The sequence below is a fragment of the Camelus dromedarius genome, chromosome 5 (genome assembly GCF_036321535.1).
Source record: "Camelus dromedarius isolate mCamDro1 chromosome 5, mCamDro1.pat, whole genome shotgun sequence".
Lineage (NCBI taxonomy): Eukaryota > Metazoa > Chordata > Mammalia > Artiodactyla > Camelidae > Camelus > Camelus dromedarius.
In genome coordinates, this window is record NC_087440.1 from 30,795,254 (window position 1) to 30,811,766 (window position 16,513).

Genomic DNA, 16,513 nt, shown 5'->3' on the forward strand with positions numbered 1-16,513 from the left:
GCTTGACCTCTATTTCAGGTAAAGTGGGTTGCTGTAGATCACAGACTTCGTCTACGTTACTCGTTGCAGGAATGCCAGGGCTGTAGGAAGTGTGCCTTTCCCGTTCTGGACGCAGCCCTGCTAATATGAGGGTGATTTTTCCAGTGGATCAGTATTTCCATCAGAAACAAGCTTCCCAGCAGGTGAGCTTCCTGAATCGTGTCGTGGTGCCCTCACTGTCCCCTTCACTGAGTGGTCTGGCTGCTCCAACCTCAAGGGAATAAAGGGAACATGACTTGTGGCTTCTGTTTTTCCAGCAGCCCATCACTATGTTCTTCTAAATTCATTGACGTTAATGAAGCTTTTTAGGATTTCCTTTATTTACAAGAGCTGCAGCCCTCTTCTTGCGGACAAAGTCAGATGTTTGCCACTGAGACACTTCACAGTCCTGTTCCAGTTTTGAGAACATGATTTAAATTTGAGTACATGGAAGGCACTGTCCCCTGATTTTAGCAGCTCCCCCATGCTGATCCCTGTGCATATTTCAGTTTTTCTTTGGAAAGAAGGTTTTGTAGTCAATTTACACTGCCAATTTCACAGTAGATTTATTTATTTATTTATTTGTTTATTTTTTATTTATTTTCATTTTTAGAAACTTTATTTTCCATCAAGCTATTTCCCTTTTAAGAGTTTGTGGAAAGAACAGCTTCCGACCACTCCGTGGTTGTTGCAACCCATTCGGTGGCCTGAGAAGCAGGAGCTGCAGACCAGTCTTCAGTGGCGGGCTGAGCGCTCCAGTCTTCAGTAGGGAACTGCTGAATAGGCACAGAGGGCAACTGCACGCCTTCGGACCAGTCCGCCACCTCAGGCCAGGTAGCAGTGAACTCAGGAGAGGGAGCCATCCATTCACCCTGAAATTCCTCCTTGGTCACCGCCTTTTCAGCTGCAGCCTGCTCTTCCTTTTCTCTCTGCAGGGTCTCTGTAGAAATAGAGATCAGGCATGACCTCCTATGGGTGTTCCTGGGAGATGGTGCCACGCATGCGCAGAACCTCCCAGGTGAGCATCCACCACATCAGACCAACTGAGTGAGCTCCCTTGTTGTTGCACAGGATGGCAATGTCCACGTAGCGCAGAGGGGAGTGTGTGTTACACACAGCGATGGTAGGCAGGTTAACGTAAGATGCCTCGGTGAGAGGCTGGTGGTCAGCCCGGGATCGGTAAACACCAGTAGTCCTGACTCCCGGAAAGCTGCCTGGACCTGGTTAGTGAAGTTTCCAGGCGTGAAGCAGCCAGCAATAGGCGTGGTTCCAGTGGCAGCAGCAAACTTCAGCACAGCTCGCTGGCCAATATTCCTGGAGGATATGACACTGACATCAGCTGGGTTTTCAATGGCAACAATGGCCCGAGGTGCCAACAGAAGTTTCTCCCAGGTTCCCTTCAGATTTATGATGTAGATGCCACTCCTTTTCCTTTTGTGGATGTACTGTTTCATTTGGAGGTCAAGGTTGGTGCCACCTAAGTGGGTTCGTACTGCAAGGAATTTGAGGACATCCTCCTCCTTCATTTGCAGGACATCAAGGGCTCCAAACATTGTGAAAGTTTCCCTTTGAGTTACAATGGGAATCCAGAACAACGCCGAATGGACCCCTCTCTGGGTAGCGCGGAAAAGGCGCAGTAGATTTAGATTGTGAAAAATCTTAGTAAGTGCTAACTTTTACTATATGTTTTCCCAGTATGTCTCTTTTCTCCAATATTTTAAGTCCCCCAGAGAACAGAGAATGTTGTTTTCATAATTTTCAGAACTCCTAGGGAAATTGTGGGCACAAAATCACCGTTTAAACAAAAATATGCATGTTGAACTAAATTAACATTATACTTGGGCTGTGACACAGACAAGATAGAACATAAGTCTTACTCCCTTTGAAACAACTCTACTGAGGTCTAAATGACATTCCATTAAATTCATCCATTTTGAATTACAGTTCAATGATTTTTAGTAAATTACCTGAGTTATGGAACCATTATTATCATCCAATTTTAAACATTTTTATCACCAGAAAAAGATCTTTTCATGCTCAATTATAGTTAATCCCTATTTCCATGCCTGGCCTCAGGCAAACACTGGTCGATTTTGTATCTCCATAGGTTCCTTTTCTGAACATTTCACATACATGAAATCATTCAATATGTGACTTCTTGTTGTCTGGCTAGTTTCCTTAACATAATGTTTTTGAAGTTCATTTATGCTGTAGCATATATTAGTATTTAACTCCTTTTTATTCCTGAATAGTAGTTGGTTAATATACTAAACTTTGTTTCTCCATTCACCAGCTGATGGAGATTTGGACTGTTCCTTTTGTGGCTATTAGGAATATGTAACCACAAAGTAAGGCCCAATTATTACATTTAAAACATTTACTGAGCATCACAAATGTAGGTGATGTGGCAGATTCCATGTTTGGAATAGACACCATAGACTCCATACCAGACAGGGATGTGTTCTGAGTCTTACAAAGCCATGTACCAGATGTTTCACTTTGAGATAATTAATCCCTTTGAGCCTCAGTTTTCTATTTTGTAAATTGGGAATACTAATTATGTTGCATGACTTTCGTATTAGAATCATGTACATAAAGCAAAAGTTAACTTAGCACATGGCATGTGTGAACCTTTATGATTTTGGGGATCTGAAAATTTTTACAATTTTGTTGAAAGCTCGTATAAAAGTTTGCTAGCCCAAGTGCTTTTCCTGCCGCAGTTGCCATCCTAGCGTCTCAAGCTGAACACTAGCAGTCCACCATTAGTCTGCCCACTTCTGAAAGGTTGCTGGTTCTCTTTGTGTTGTGACTCAGGGGAGATGTCCTCAATGTTTGTGAAGTTGGTCTCAGGACAGCAGGTTTGATCCCTCCTTGTGAACCACAGGAAACTGATTCTAGAGCAGAAATGGTTGGTGTGTTTCGAGGACATTGATGTGGCCTTGTCTCTGATTGGCTGGGCAACCAGATGCAGAATCCTGTTTTCTGAAGCAGAATATTCCACAGGTCTAGCCTGCAGAACATTCCTAGGCTGAGGACCTTGGCAGGACAAATGGAGAGGAATCCTTGGCCAGTCTCATTGCTGATCCTGTGGCTTCATCTTCGTGGTAAGTCCAGGGGCAGCCAAAGCAACTCTGAGCGGTCTCGGGTGGTGATGGGGAAGGAGGAGGATGCAGGCAGGCACCTCTAGGTTCTGTCTGGGAAGGTGTGAAGACAGTGAACACTCTATGCAGAGATCAGTCTCTATGTCTGACTTTGTCTTTCTGAACAGGAGGGAGCCTCCTCTTAAGCACGAAACAGTGTCCTCCATGGTTGCACGTTCAGGAAGGAGAGCGCACCAATGCCACCTGCAGTTTCCCTTCCAGCTCTTTTTGTGCTTCTCACTGTTACAGATGGGAACCTGCAAGAAGTCCCAAGAACCTGTTTATAATGACACTAAATGGGGATGAAAAGGAGGAAGGACGAGTCAGAGTCACTCTGAGTACAAGGACGGTCACAGCTCCCTGCACATCAAAGGACCCCAGCCCGAGGACTCAGCCGCATCCCTCTGTGCCTCCACACGGTGCCCTGCAGTCACCTGCAGCCCCTGCCCAAACCGGTGCCTGGTGCTGCTCTGGTGCCAGCGTTGATGAAGAGGCAAAAATTGGATGGAAATGGCAAATTCAATGAATTACAGTGTTTTCAATAATTCAGTCACTGTAGCTCCCTAAACTACCTGGACTGTAAGCGTCACTAACCTGGACTCCCACCAACAATTTAGTGGTGTCACTGAGTCAGATCCCTTGCCTCCTCTTTTGCCAGGATTCCAAGTGAACTAGATAGTAACTCAAACCTACATAAAACAATCTGGTTAATCTAGGGTAATATTTACCCTCCCACATTGGGACTCAACCTAAGAACCAGTCCTGTCATATTTCTTTACATGCATGAACACAGCACGTGGACAGGTGGAGAAGACTTTTCTCACACACCTGGCATGGAATCTGCCTGTTTTATACCAGAACAGGCAATTCTGCTTCATTTAACTCATTGGGGATTTTGGTTCCATTCCACCTTCCCCCTACATGGACATCTGTATTTTAATTTTTTCTCATGGAGGCTATTTGCGTTTTTGAAAATCACTTGTTTTTTGTTTTTTTTAAAAACATTTTTTAATTGAGTTATAGTCATTTTACAATGTTGCGTCAAATTCCAGTGTAGAGCACAATTTTTCAGTTATACATGAACATACATACATTCATTGTCACATTCTCTTTCACTGTGAGCCACCACAAGATCCCGTATATATTCCCCTGTGCTACACAGTACAATCTGGTTTATCTATTCTGCACTTTGAAATCCCAGTCTGTCCCTTCCCACCCCCCGCCCCCCTGACAACCACAAGTTTGTATTCTATGTCTATGAGTCTATTTCTGTTTTGTATTAATGTTTTGAGGTTTTGGGGGTTTTTTAGATTCTGCATATGCACGATCTCATATAGTATTTTTCTTTCTGTTTCTGGCTTACTTCACTTAGAATTACATTCTCCAGAAACATCCATGTTGCTGCAAATGGCGTTATGTTGTCGGGTTTTATGGCTGAATAATATTCTGTTGTATAAATATACCACCTCTTCTTTATCCAGTCATCTGTGGCTGGACATTTAGGCTGTTTCCATGTCTTGGCTAGTGTAAATAGTGCTGCTATGAACATTGGGGTGCAGGTGTCATTTTGAAGGAGGGTTCCTTCTGGATATATGCCCTGGAGTGGGATTCCTGGCTCATATGGTAAGTCTATTCCTAGTCTTTTCAGGAATATCCATACTGTTTTCCACAGTGGCTGCACCAAACTGCATTCCCATCAGCAGTGTAGGAGGGTTCCCCTTTCTCCACAGCCTCTCCAGCATTTGTCTTTTGTGGACTTTTCAGTGATGGCCATTCTGAGTGGTGTGAGGTGATATTTCATTGTAGTTTTGATTTGCATTTCTCTGATAATTAGTGATACTGAGCATTTTTTCATGGGCCTATTGATTATTAGTATTTCTTCCTTGGAGAATTGCTTGTTTAGGTCTTCTGCCCATATTTGGACTGGGTTGTTTGTTTTTTTCTTATTAAGTTTTATGAGCCGCTTATATATTCTGGAGATCAAGCCTTTGTTGGATTCATTTGCAAAAGTTTTCTCCCATTCCGTAGGTTGTCTTTTTATTTTACTTATGGTTTCCTTTGCTGTGGAAAATCACATGTAATGACACTTGGTCTCTCCTCCAGTGTCTGTGACTGTGACTCTATGATTTGAGTTTCTACATTTGTAATCCCAGGTATATGATGCTGGTCGCGCTTCTGGTGCTGCACTCACTCTGCAGCTTTCCAAATAATCCACCAGTTTAATACCCCATCGTTCCTCTGGAGACCTTTAATTCTGGAGCCTTTCTGGGTTTTGTCAACAAGATCAACTTCCTTCTGTGCTTCTTCAAGCAACAGCTTGAGTCTCAGCTTTCTCCCAACATCTACCTTAGTAACTAGTTATCCAGCTTCTGTGAAGCTTCCTGAATTATGCTGCTATTCTCTCTCTCTCTCCCTATTATGTGCTCTATTTCTCTCTCTTTTTTTATGATTTATATTGTTTAAAATCTTATTACTGTCATTATCTCCTGCTTAGAAAAAAATAATAGGTATTATAAAAACTATATTGGATTGCATACAAATCCCTGGAACCATTTAAGATGTGCATACATGAAAAGATTTCTTTTCAAAGATCATTCACAAGGCAGTAATGAATCTCTTTGACCATCAGACTGGGAATGGTTGAATCTGTTTTGCTCCATGGGTAGCAAACTGCATGTGTAGAGCTGGAAGTGTGAGCACAGGCCTGAGTGAGGAGAACCCACAGCTCACTGCACACTCGTGCTGGTGGAGTGAAACAACACGGACAAGAGCTGCTGGTCAACCCCCGAAGCCGGGTCTGCATCATTACCTGCACAAATATCACTGGAAGAAAATTCTAATAATCCAATAATTCTAATTTTCAATAATAATCCTGTGGCTTTAGCTAACTCTGAATAGGTAGAAACATAAGGCACAGAAAAAAGCAAGGGCAGAATTTGGCTCATCTGCTCATTGCTGCAACACAGCACTTCATGGCATTTCTCACCATAGAATAAAAAATTGATTTTGCTTATACAGCACTTCAGGATAGAAAGCTACTTAGATGGACCAACGACTCCACCTTCCCTGGGCCCCTACTTGCCGCCGCGCGAGAGGGTAAAGCTCTTCCACACAAGTAAGTGTCCATGTCTTTATGAAAGTCACAAGTAACTAAGGAAACATGTGTCAAAAGTCTCAGTATTGGGGGTTCTCAGATTGATCTGAAATTGAAAATAGTCTGTTAAATTTTCACTATTTGTACAGATACACAAGCTTTCAAATAGTCCCTCATTTTTTCTAAAGCTATGTCACATGCAGTGAGAAGAATGAGTGAACTATAAACGTCACATTGAACACGAAAAGCTCACACCTCCCTGTTTACTGCAGGGCCCCAACGTGAGCAATCAGCCAGCTGCTCCTGTGAGTGGAGACCCAGAGCTCTCCTTCCAACCCAGCAGTGGCAGCAGGGCTCTGTGCCTCATACGTGAAAAGAAGCTTGATGAAAGGAGCAGATGCTCCAGGCCCAGCTGTTAGAGGCAATCAGAAACCAGAGAGAGAAAAAGCACAATTTATTCTTGCCAACTTCTCACAAGTCCTCCCCAGGACTCTGCTCCACAGGACCTCAGTGCAATTGTGTTTTGCTGCATAAAAATCACCCCAAACCTCAGCGACTTTCAACAGCCACCATTTTATTACTCCATGATACCTCAGCTCCAGCTTACATCTGTGGGCTTGACTGTACTGGAACACCTCAGATTACTTATCTATGTCTGTAGTCTTAGTGGGAGCGTCTGGAAGCCGGGGCTCAGTTCCAAAGGACAGGGCCGGGCTCACCACTCACTCCAGGCGTCCTCAGAATGACCATGGCCCCGGCATGGGTCTCTCTTCATGGTCTCTCTGGGAAAGTGCGCATCTTATCTGGTGCCTTTTTGTCAAATTACATTGACTTTTAAAGTCCCTGGTATGTGGAAAGGTAACATAGTGAAACAGTAAACATGAACTCTACATTGGATAATTTACAAACCTTCATAACCTGTACGACAGCAGAGAAATATGTGCTTTTTATCTTCCATTTTGAGATCACAGTTCGTCTAACAATAAATCAGGAGTCTTTCCCACATTTATTTAAATGTCTGTGACCTAATATGCTCCACTAGCACATGCAGAGACACACACGACGTGAGTCTGATGAAGCTGGACATGACAAACGAGACGTATTATTTCCTCCTGATGCCCTAGTTTTAAATGACAGAGTCCATTTTTAAAGGCAAGTCATTCCTCCCTAAACAATATCAGTATGTGTAGATTCTTTTCAAGCCTTGAGAAACCTATATACCACATGAATTAGAAAGCATTCTGTAAGGAATTGGTTATAAAATCAGCAATTTCTGATCTAGTCACAGGGGGGCAGCATCTGCAAACACAGACACCCACCCCCTCCTGAAAATAGGTGAGTGAAACATGGTACGTCTGATTGGCTCTCAACCTGCAGTCCCTCCTTTCCCCTTTCTTTCCAAAAGGCAGTGGCAGGGTTTAGAAGAATCTTGTACCAGGGAAACCCATCAGGTTTGGTCAGATTCAGCAACTGTTTCTGAAGAGGAATAAAGGGGAAGATGTTTCTCATAACAACAATTCTGATCTTATGGATGCAAATATCACGTGAGTTTGGGATCTCCCTGGTTGCTCCCAGAGAGTTCAGCAGAGTGGGTTATTATCTGCAGGCAACTGCAGGAATGAGATTTTCTCATTGAGAGATAAGATGTTGAGAAAAACACAAAAACTAAAAGGAAGAAAGAGGTAGTTGGGGAGGGAGACATGGAAAGAAGGAGAAAGTACACAGAAGAATGAGAAAGACCATTGTAGCTGAGAGAATAGACCTCTAACCAGACTCTGATGCCTCCCACTTTTTCTCTGAACAGAAGTGAATGGACAACAGTTAAAGCAAATTCCTGAATTCGTGCCCCTACAAGAGGGAGAGAACTTCACCACATACTGCAATACCTCCAGCCCTTTAGACAGCTTACAGTGGTATAAGCAGCAGCCTGGGGGACGTCCAGTCTTCTTGATGTTATTAACTAAGGGTGGAGACGTGAAGAGGCCGGAGAGACTGACAGCTCGGTTTGGAGAGACCAGAAAGGACAGCTTCCTGCACATCCCGGCCGCCCAGACTGCAGATGTGGGAACCTACTTCTGTGCAGGGGCACAGCGCTCTCAAAGCACCTGCCGCCTGTCCCCAAAGCTCGCTGTGGGGCTCCAGGAGCAGCTCCTTCTCAGCTGTACTCATGGCAGGAGCCAGAGAAAGCTGAAGTCACAATGTCTATGAAGAAATGAATTTTTAACTGAAAAAAAATTCCGAGGCTCATATGGTGTTACTAGAGAATTCTACCAAACATTGAGGAAAAATTACCACAAATTCTACACAATTTCTTCCAGAAAATAGAAAGAAAATAGTAATTCCTCACCAATTTTTTAAAGCTCGTATTCCCCTTATACCAAAATCAGATAAAGACCATACAAAAAAAAAAAAAAAATCAAATCCAAAAACAAAAAACAAACAAAAAAAACCAACCGAACAAAATATTACAGAGAACTATCCTTCATTAATATAGAAACAAAGTTTGTTAACAAAATATTAGCAAGTAGAATTCATCAGTAAAAAAACAGGCCAATATACCAAGCACAAATGCATTTTTTCTCAGGGATGAAAAACTTTCTTCAATGTTTGAAAATCAATTGATAGAAGTCACCATATTAACAGTGTTAAAAAGAAGTCATTTGATCATATTAATCTATATAGAAAAAGCATTTGCCAACAGTCAATAGTCACCATGGTGAAAACGCTGAGAAACATAGGAATAGTGGGGAATTTCCTCAACAGCTAATAGTATGTTTACTGGTAAAAGACTATGTACTTTTCTCTAATACTGGGAACAAATCAAGAATATCCACACTCTCGCCACTCTCCTTCCGCATCCTGCTAGACATTGTAGCCAGTGCAATGAAGCAAGTAAATGTAAAGACAACTACAAACACGGGTACTTAAAAACACACAAGCAGCTATTTTCTCTAGCTATTATTCTGGAAAGTCTTCTTTCCCCAGGGAATTGCAAAGGCATCTTTGGAGAAAATCAATTGATAGAATTGCCTATTTTTGATTTTGCTTCTGTTTACTAGTGTCTTTATTTTATCCTCATACCAACAGAACATTCTGTCTTAATTACTGGGACTTCATGTATGTTTTGAAATCTGGAAATGCAAGTCAAACTTCCTTTTTCTTATTCAAGGTTTATTCTAGGTCTTTGCATTTCCATATATATTTTAGAATGAGCTTCTACCACAAAAGATTAGTAGTGATTTGATTGAGATTGTGTTAAATTTGTGGATTCATTTGGGACAACTGACATCTTAATATATGGAGTCTTTAGACTCATATGATATTCTCTTCATGCAGGCCTTCTCTAATTTCTTTTCTTAATGTCAAAAAAATTTTTTGATTACTTACATACCTTGTATTAAATTAGTTCACAGTATTTGATAAATGACATTTTAATTCCTTTTTCTAATGCTTTTGGCTGGAATCTAGAAATGAAATTGATTTGGGGTTCAACGGCCTTGTTAACACACCTGTTAGTTCTAGTTCTTACAGTTTGTTCATGGACACTTCTGTATTTCCTGCCTACACAAGTTTATCACCCATGAATAAACAGGGTGTAACTTCTCCCTTTTGAAACTTAATTCATGTTATTTCCTTTTCCTGGTTTGACCCAGGCCCGACAGTACAACAGTGAAAAACAGGGGGATAGTCTACATATCATCATCGTGACCCTGTAGTTAATAACACTGACTTCTGGTATTTTCATTGATACACTTTATTAAACTCAGGATTTTATCTTCTGTTTGATCAGCATATTTATCACACAGACGTGTTAGCCTTTTATCAAATTCTCTTGATTTTCTGGAAGTAAGTCAAGTACATTATTTTGGTTTTCATCAAGCAAAGAAAGAGAACCTCCCCTCATTCAGTCTGAGAGATAAGATCCTCTAAAATTAAAAAACTCTGAAATGAGCCAGTAGACTAGAAAAGCTTATTTTTAGATTCTCCACAGTCACACAGTATTTTTTGTTGTTCTATATTATTCAAAATGCCACTTTGTATGGTTTCTACCAGCTTCTAAAAATTAAAGGCAAAGAAACTAACAAACAAAAAAGTTACTGTTAATTTTTCTATGCTTTTTGCTAATATAAGAAAATAATGCATTCCTACCTACTTTGAATAATTTCAGTTTTATTTATCCTTATATTTTCTGTAGTAGTGCTTGTTGACGTGTGTGTGTATATGTGTGTGAATTTCCACAGGACAGGTCCCTCTTGAGGGCCTCAGCTGTGCCAGCCTCTCTTATTAAACACTCACTATCTTTTAAACACGGGAAGGTTAGACAGAAAGGAAAATCAAAGAGCAGCCAGCAACCGAGTATAACGGGGATATACGGAAATAAAGCAATCAAAATAATTAAAACCCTCTGTGAAGTGTTATAGGGCCAAGAAACAAAAATGAGTAAGGAGGTATTACAGCAAATTCCTTTTTATTGTTTTACTTTCAAACCTGGGGGGCTCAAAAGATGGCTGGCTGACTTGGCCTGGGTTTAGCACTGCAGTTCATGTATTCAGTCACAAGAGGGGGCTGCTTCCTCTGGAAACGTCCTTCAGGGAGGAGAGAAGGAAAGATTATGTTTTAGATTGGTGTTCCACAGAAAAAGGAAAGAAGACACACTTTCTTCTTTTTTAGACAACTTGTACTATATTATCCCTTGTTGAAGTATGTTTAGTCAAAGATTCTGGGGCCCTTACCTAAGCCTTTTCCACGTACCCCTCCAAACAGCGTTTTCCCTGTCCCTTCCATGATGATCTCTCATCATCTCTATTCCATATATTGTTTTTCTTCCCTCTCCTAACTTTTTCTACCACACCTCACCCCCACTGCCATTTTCCTGCTTTTCCTTTACTCTTTTCCCTCTGCCTCAGCATCCTCGGTGCACAGCACTTACAAGCATGGGCATAGAGGACACGAGGATTAAGGACCACTGTTCCAGGAGGACGAGGGGCACACTATGCATGGCATCAGTTACTATATCACAACACATGCACTGAGACATGTCAACTTTGATGGTGGTCGATGCATGATACCAGGGACCATTAGAGGAACTCTGAGCCCCTGGACATTTACAATTACTCTCAATGATAATAATTTTTCCTGTCCCCCTGAGCACATCACTGCCTACTTTTGAACCTCACACACATTTTCTAGAATGTGCATGGAAATTTCACCTCCTTCCTACACAGAACACAGTGCAGTCTTCTGGGGTTTAACAATGTTCTCCACGAGGTTCATGGAGCATCAGCCAGTTTCTTTAAGAAAGAGATGATGGGACAGTGCTTGTGGACAGACACGTCGTTGTGATGGTGCTCCTTATCCAGAGACTGACTTCAAACTTCTCAAATGATGACAGTGGGCAGCCTGTGACCTGGGGGTGTCTGATATTCCCTCCTTCTTTTGGGGACACGACTAGAGCAGGGGAGGAAGAACTAGACAAGGAACTCCTCCCTCACTGGCTGACAAGTCCTGGCAACAGCACAGTGGTGGCTCCACTCCTTGTAAGTGTCTATGAGCAGCTGTCGCTTCTGTTCCCTGGAACCTCTTTAAGCCTAAGATCAGACACAAGCTCCGGGCTCCTGATCCCAGCTTGTCCTTGAAGTATGAGGCTGGTGACTGGAGTAGCTGTGCTTCTGACCTGGGGTAAGTGCTCTGTGTCCACAAGGGGTGACCTTGAGGCCAGGGGGCCACAAAGTGTTATTTGCTCTGCACTCCTCGCCCTGTGCTCTGTTCAGCATGCTGGGGATGGGACTGAGGACTGATCTCTGGGTTTGCTGGGGAGCACGAACTTCTACATGACAGATTAAATCAGCCATGAACCCAAAGATCTCCTAACAGTACACAGGTTGTAAGAAATCTCTGGGTTTATTGAGCAAAGAATCCATGGATTACAGCCTCTGGAATCTCTGATCTGCTTTAGTATGTTTGGTCTCTATAAGGAGCAGCTATGATATTTTTGCAGGACACAAATTAAAACACTGGAATTGTGGGCAGGCTCAGAGAATGTGGGAATGTTGTGTCCTTGATCCATACATTTAAAGTGATTTGTGCTCAGGAGCTAATTTTATTTTCTTGACCCCTTAGGGACTGTGATTGAGGCTGAGATTGACCAGCCCAAATCCAAGGATTTTGCTGAAGGAGAAGACGTAAACCTGCCTTGCAACCACTCTACCGTCGGTGGAAATGACTATATACACTGGTATCGGCAAAGGCCCAGTCAGAGTCCACAGTATATCATTCATGGCTTTCGAGACACTGTGACCAACAACATGGCCTCTCTGACCACAGCGACAGACAGAAAGTCCAGCAGCTTGGTCCTGCCCCGGGTCGCCCTGAGAGACAGCGCTGTGTACTACTGCGCCCTGAGAGAGGCACAGCGGGACCGACGGGGCTGCACCTGTGCAGTATCTCCCTGGTGGCAAGGCGGGGAGGGACGGGGAGGCTGCAGCCACTGAGAGCAAATCTAGAGCCACCTAGAAGGAGACTCAGAGAGCAGTCAGAGGGAAAGTGAGGGGAAGGAAAGAGTGAGAATATGGATAAAGAAGAGAAGAGAGAGAGGACAAGGAATAAGAGCTTCACTGGTTGATGTGGCTGAGACGAAATATGAGGAGTGTAAGAATCATAATTTTAACAGCAACAAAGTGAAGAGGCACCAATAATTTCTCATGTCTTTTTCTCATGTCAGTAGAATGTTGGTTTCAGTGTGTTTGTCTAAACATGAAAGGTGGGGAAAGTACAAATAATCCAACTTGTCCCAAAGGCGTGTTTCGTTCGGACCCAGGGCAAGTCCACGTTCTGAAATGCACATTATTACAGTCGTTCTGCTTCCCAAAATAAAGTAGTCTTTCTCTGAGAAAAACCTGAAATGTTTCTTATTGCTACTCAGGAGCATGCATGTTTGCGATGAAGAAGTCTTTTGGAAAGAAACAAAGAGTAAGTGAATATCAATTTTTAAATTTGTCTTGAACTCCTGCCTCTACAAAGAGTTTTCTTGATTTTTGGATCTTCCCAAGTAACGCAGAGATCCATCTCCTCATAAAAGCCTCAGGCAGAGCAGAAGTGATAGCCCAGGGCTGCATCTCTGTCATTCTCCTCTATCGCCCACTGTCCTTCTCCGAGAAAAGCATTTTTGCGAGTTTAAGGTGTATCATGCAAGTCTGTTTTCTTTCCATTACATGTATCTTCCCATATCGTCTTATGCAACTACATACACATTTAAACACACATACATATATATATGTACACAGTCAATTTGCCATGTAAATTGGATTAATTTTAATATTTGCATCTTGTCTTTTGACTTTTCATTTACTAGTGTCCTGGAAATTTTTTTTTCTTTTGAGTAAAGGTAGATTTATTCAGAGATACATTGCAAGGCAAGAGAAAGGCCATGAGATGTGTGCGTTGGGTGCTCAGATTAAAAATAGGTACACATTCCATAGACAGAATGTGTGCCTTCTCCAAAGAGGGAGAGAGGGGGGCAGCAACAAGGCACTGCTTTTCCAGTTTTCCTGGGCTTGGTGGCTTCATTTGCTAATAAGTGGGAGGACCAGTCTAAGTAGCCAGGGGAAGGGGCTGGGATTCCCAAGGAGTTGGGCATTTCCCACTCTGACCTTTGGTGGCTAGCCTTGGGACCGCCATGGTGCCTGTGGGCATGCCATTCACCATGCTTATATTACAATGGGCTTATAATGAAGCTCAAGATCTGTTAGAAGTTAAACCTCTCATCATCCTGAGCCTCAAGGCCTACTGGGGGTTGACTCTGACCATTCTGGTGTTAATTGCTGTGTGATTCCTTGAATGGCTGTGCCCTGCCCCCTTCCTGTCTCATTCCCCCCTAAGAGATTTTACTCCCATATTCTTATGGGGTTGCAGAGGGTGAAGGTCCATCTTCTGAAACTGCTTTGGGCTGAGTAGGGGCGATGACCCTGCCTATCAGGGAGTAAAACTCTCTGAATGCCTAATCTAGGGGCCCCAGGGGCAGGACAGCCTTTTGTTTTTGCATCCAATGGCCGAAGGGGTGGGCTGGGATCCTCACATGGCCATTATCGGACATGGGGCTGCTGTAACCCATTGTTTCCATGGACTTCAGATGAATTTTCTTTAAGATGAAGCACCTTTGTAACAGCAGTCTGACAGTCTGTAACGACAAAAAGACTTAAAAGTCATGGTTAAACATCTGTAATCGATAGAGACTAGTTTGCAGTTACTAGAATTATGACTGATTATATTTAACTTAATATATGAAAAATATCCAAGTTAACTTAATATCTAAGATGCCCCAGGTTTCCTTTAAAGCATCTCAAAGTTAGCTGGAGCTACAAAGAACTTTTAGACTTTGTTAAATATTTAAAATCTTGATTATGCATGAAATGTTTGTATTTTACGAAACTCTTTTACTGAAAACATGCACATTTCTCACTGTATATTTGTGAAGGAAAAGCCGGGCGGGGCTACAAGCTGACTCACAAATCTAAGTGTAACAAGTGTCAGATTACTGATCTAAATTCTGTTGGGCTAAATCATAAATCTAAGTTAATTAATGTCGGTTTGCTGATCCCCTGTTCATATTTGTTTTGTTGCTAGCCAGCTGGATTTTCAAAGAGACATATCTGGCCTTGAAATGTTGGTTTGCTGCCTCCCTGCGTCTACTTTTGTGATAATGATGCTGCTAAAGCTGTTCCATGCCTATTGGACGAATACCCCAAGCTTGTACTTTACCCCATAAAACCCCACGCACAGGTCTTGGAGGTGCTCAGAGCTTCGGAGCAGAAGCCCCTCTGAGCCCGCCGGCGTAACACATCTGAGTTCTCCAACCCTCCGAGTGGTGCTTGTTTTTTGCTGGCTTGTCATTTCCATAACATATTTAAATACTTATTTTTGGAGCTTTAATTGGATATATTTAAGCAATTATGAACTGTTGTAATCATCGCTACATGGTGTTGTTTTTTTAAAACAGGGACCTGAGGTCTTGTATTGCTTTGCAATGTAGGTTTTCCTGGTTCCTGTTGGGGCTTATAAGTTACAGGTTTTATTCTGGATGATGCACCCAACCAGCAATTCCTGGTTGGTTAACAACAGTTGGGGTGCTTAGTAAGATGTGATATGGTCCCTTCCATGTTGGCTGCAGCTGGTCTTCAGGGGACCCCGCCTCCCAAGTTTTTAGTAAGACAAAGTCCCCTGACTGGATGGGGACTGTGACTTCTTTCTCTGCGGGAAAGGGCAGCACTTTGTTTCCATATTCCTGGAGGGCACTTTGATCTTGGCTTAAGCTAACAATGTGGGAGACTAGTTTATGGGTCTCCTCATCAAACAGGAAATCTGCAGTTAAAAAGAGCCTCCCATACATCCTTTCAGATGGGCTAAATTTTAAAATTCCCTCAGGGGCCGGTCTTGTTCTTAGAAGGGCCAAGGGCAAGAGGGAGGCCCAGGTTTCTGAAGTCTCCTGGCTTAGCTTAGCAAGTGTTCTTTTCAGAACGTGATTTGCTTTTTCCACCAATCCTCCTAGTGAGGATTGGGGCCTCCAGGAAGGGTGGAGGTGACAGTTAATACCCAGAGTGGAGGAAACCTGTTGAGTCACCTTGGCAGTGAAGGAGGGACCATTATCACTCTGTAAGCTTTTTGGCAGCCCAAAGCTCGGGACTATTTCTTTGAGCAGAAATGTTGACACTTCTATTGCTTTTTTCCGTTCTGGTGAGAAAAGCTTCTCCCCATCCTGTAAAGGCATCTATGAATACCAACAGCTATTTCCATGCCTTACAGGGGGCATCTGGGTAAAGTCCATTTGCCAATCTTCCCCTGGAGAAGTTCCCTGATGTTGTGTGGGGCAGAATAGGAGTGGGGTTATAGGGTGACTCCCTGGGTCATTGCGGGCACAAAGTTCACAGGCCCTAGTGACCTCCTTAACAGTTTGGGACAGTCCCTTGCCTAGGAACCCTTTAGAAATTAGTCTGAGCGTGGAGTCCTGCCTCGTGGAGATGCTTAATTATTTTGCATTGTTTGTCCCCAGGAATGCGGAGCTTATTATCTTTTGTCAGCCACCACAAAGATTCTTTTCTATCCCCCTGTGTTTAGCCCATTGAACCTCTTCAAGTGCATAGGATGGTGCTCTTGGGAGAGGCTGGTCCTCAGGTAGCAGAGCTGCAGCTTGTAAGGCCGCTGTTCTCTGGCTGCAGCTTTGCAGCCTTGTCTGCGAGGGCGTTTCCCTTTATGAGGGAAGAATCAC

The 16,513-nt window shown here is 42.9% G+C and overlaps 1 pseudogene and 1 gene segment (V, D, J or C); one reads left to right on the plus strand and one right to left on the minus strand.

Annotated features, from left to right (window-relative positions):
* Window positions 1-659: 659 nt before the first annotated feature.
* LOC116153366 (small ribosomal subunit protein uS2-like) lies at window positions 660-1,643 on the minus strand (annotated as a pseudogene).
* A 10,248-nt stretch (window positions 1,644-11,891) lies between these two features.
* LOC105105469 (T cell receptor alpha variable 26-1-like) lies at window positions 11,892-12,743 on the plus strand. The segment is given in 2 exon segments: window positions 11,892-11,931; window positions 12,373-12,743. Coding segments are annotated over 2 exon segments (411 nt in total).
* The last annotated feature ends 3,770 nt before the right edge of the window (window positions 12,744-16,513 follow it).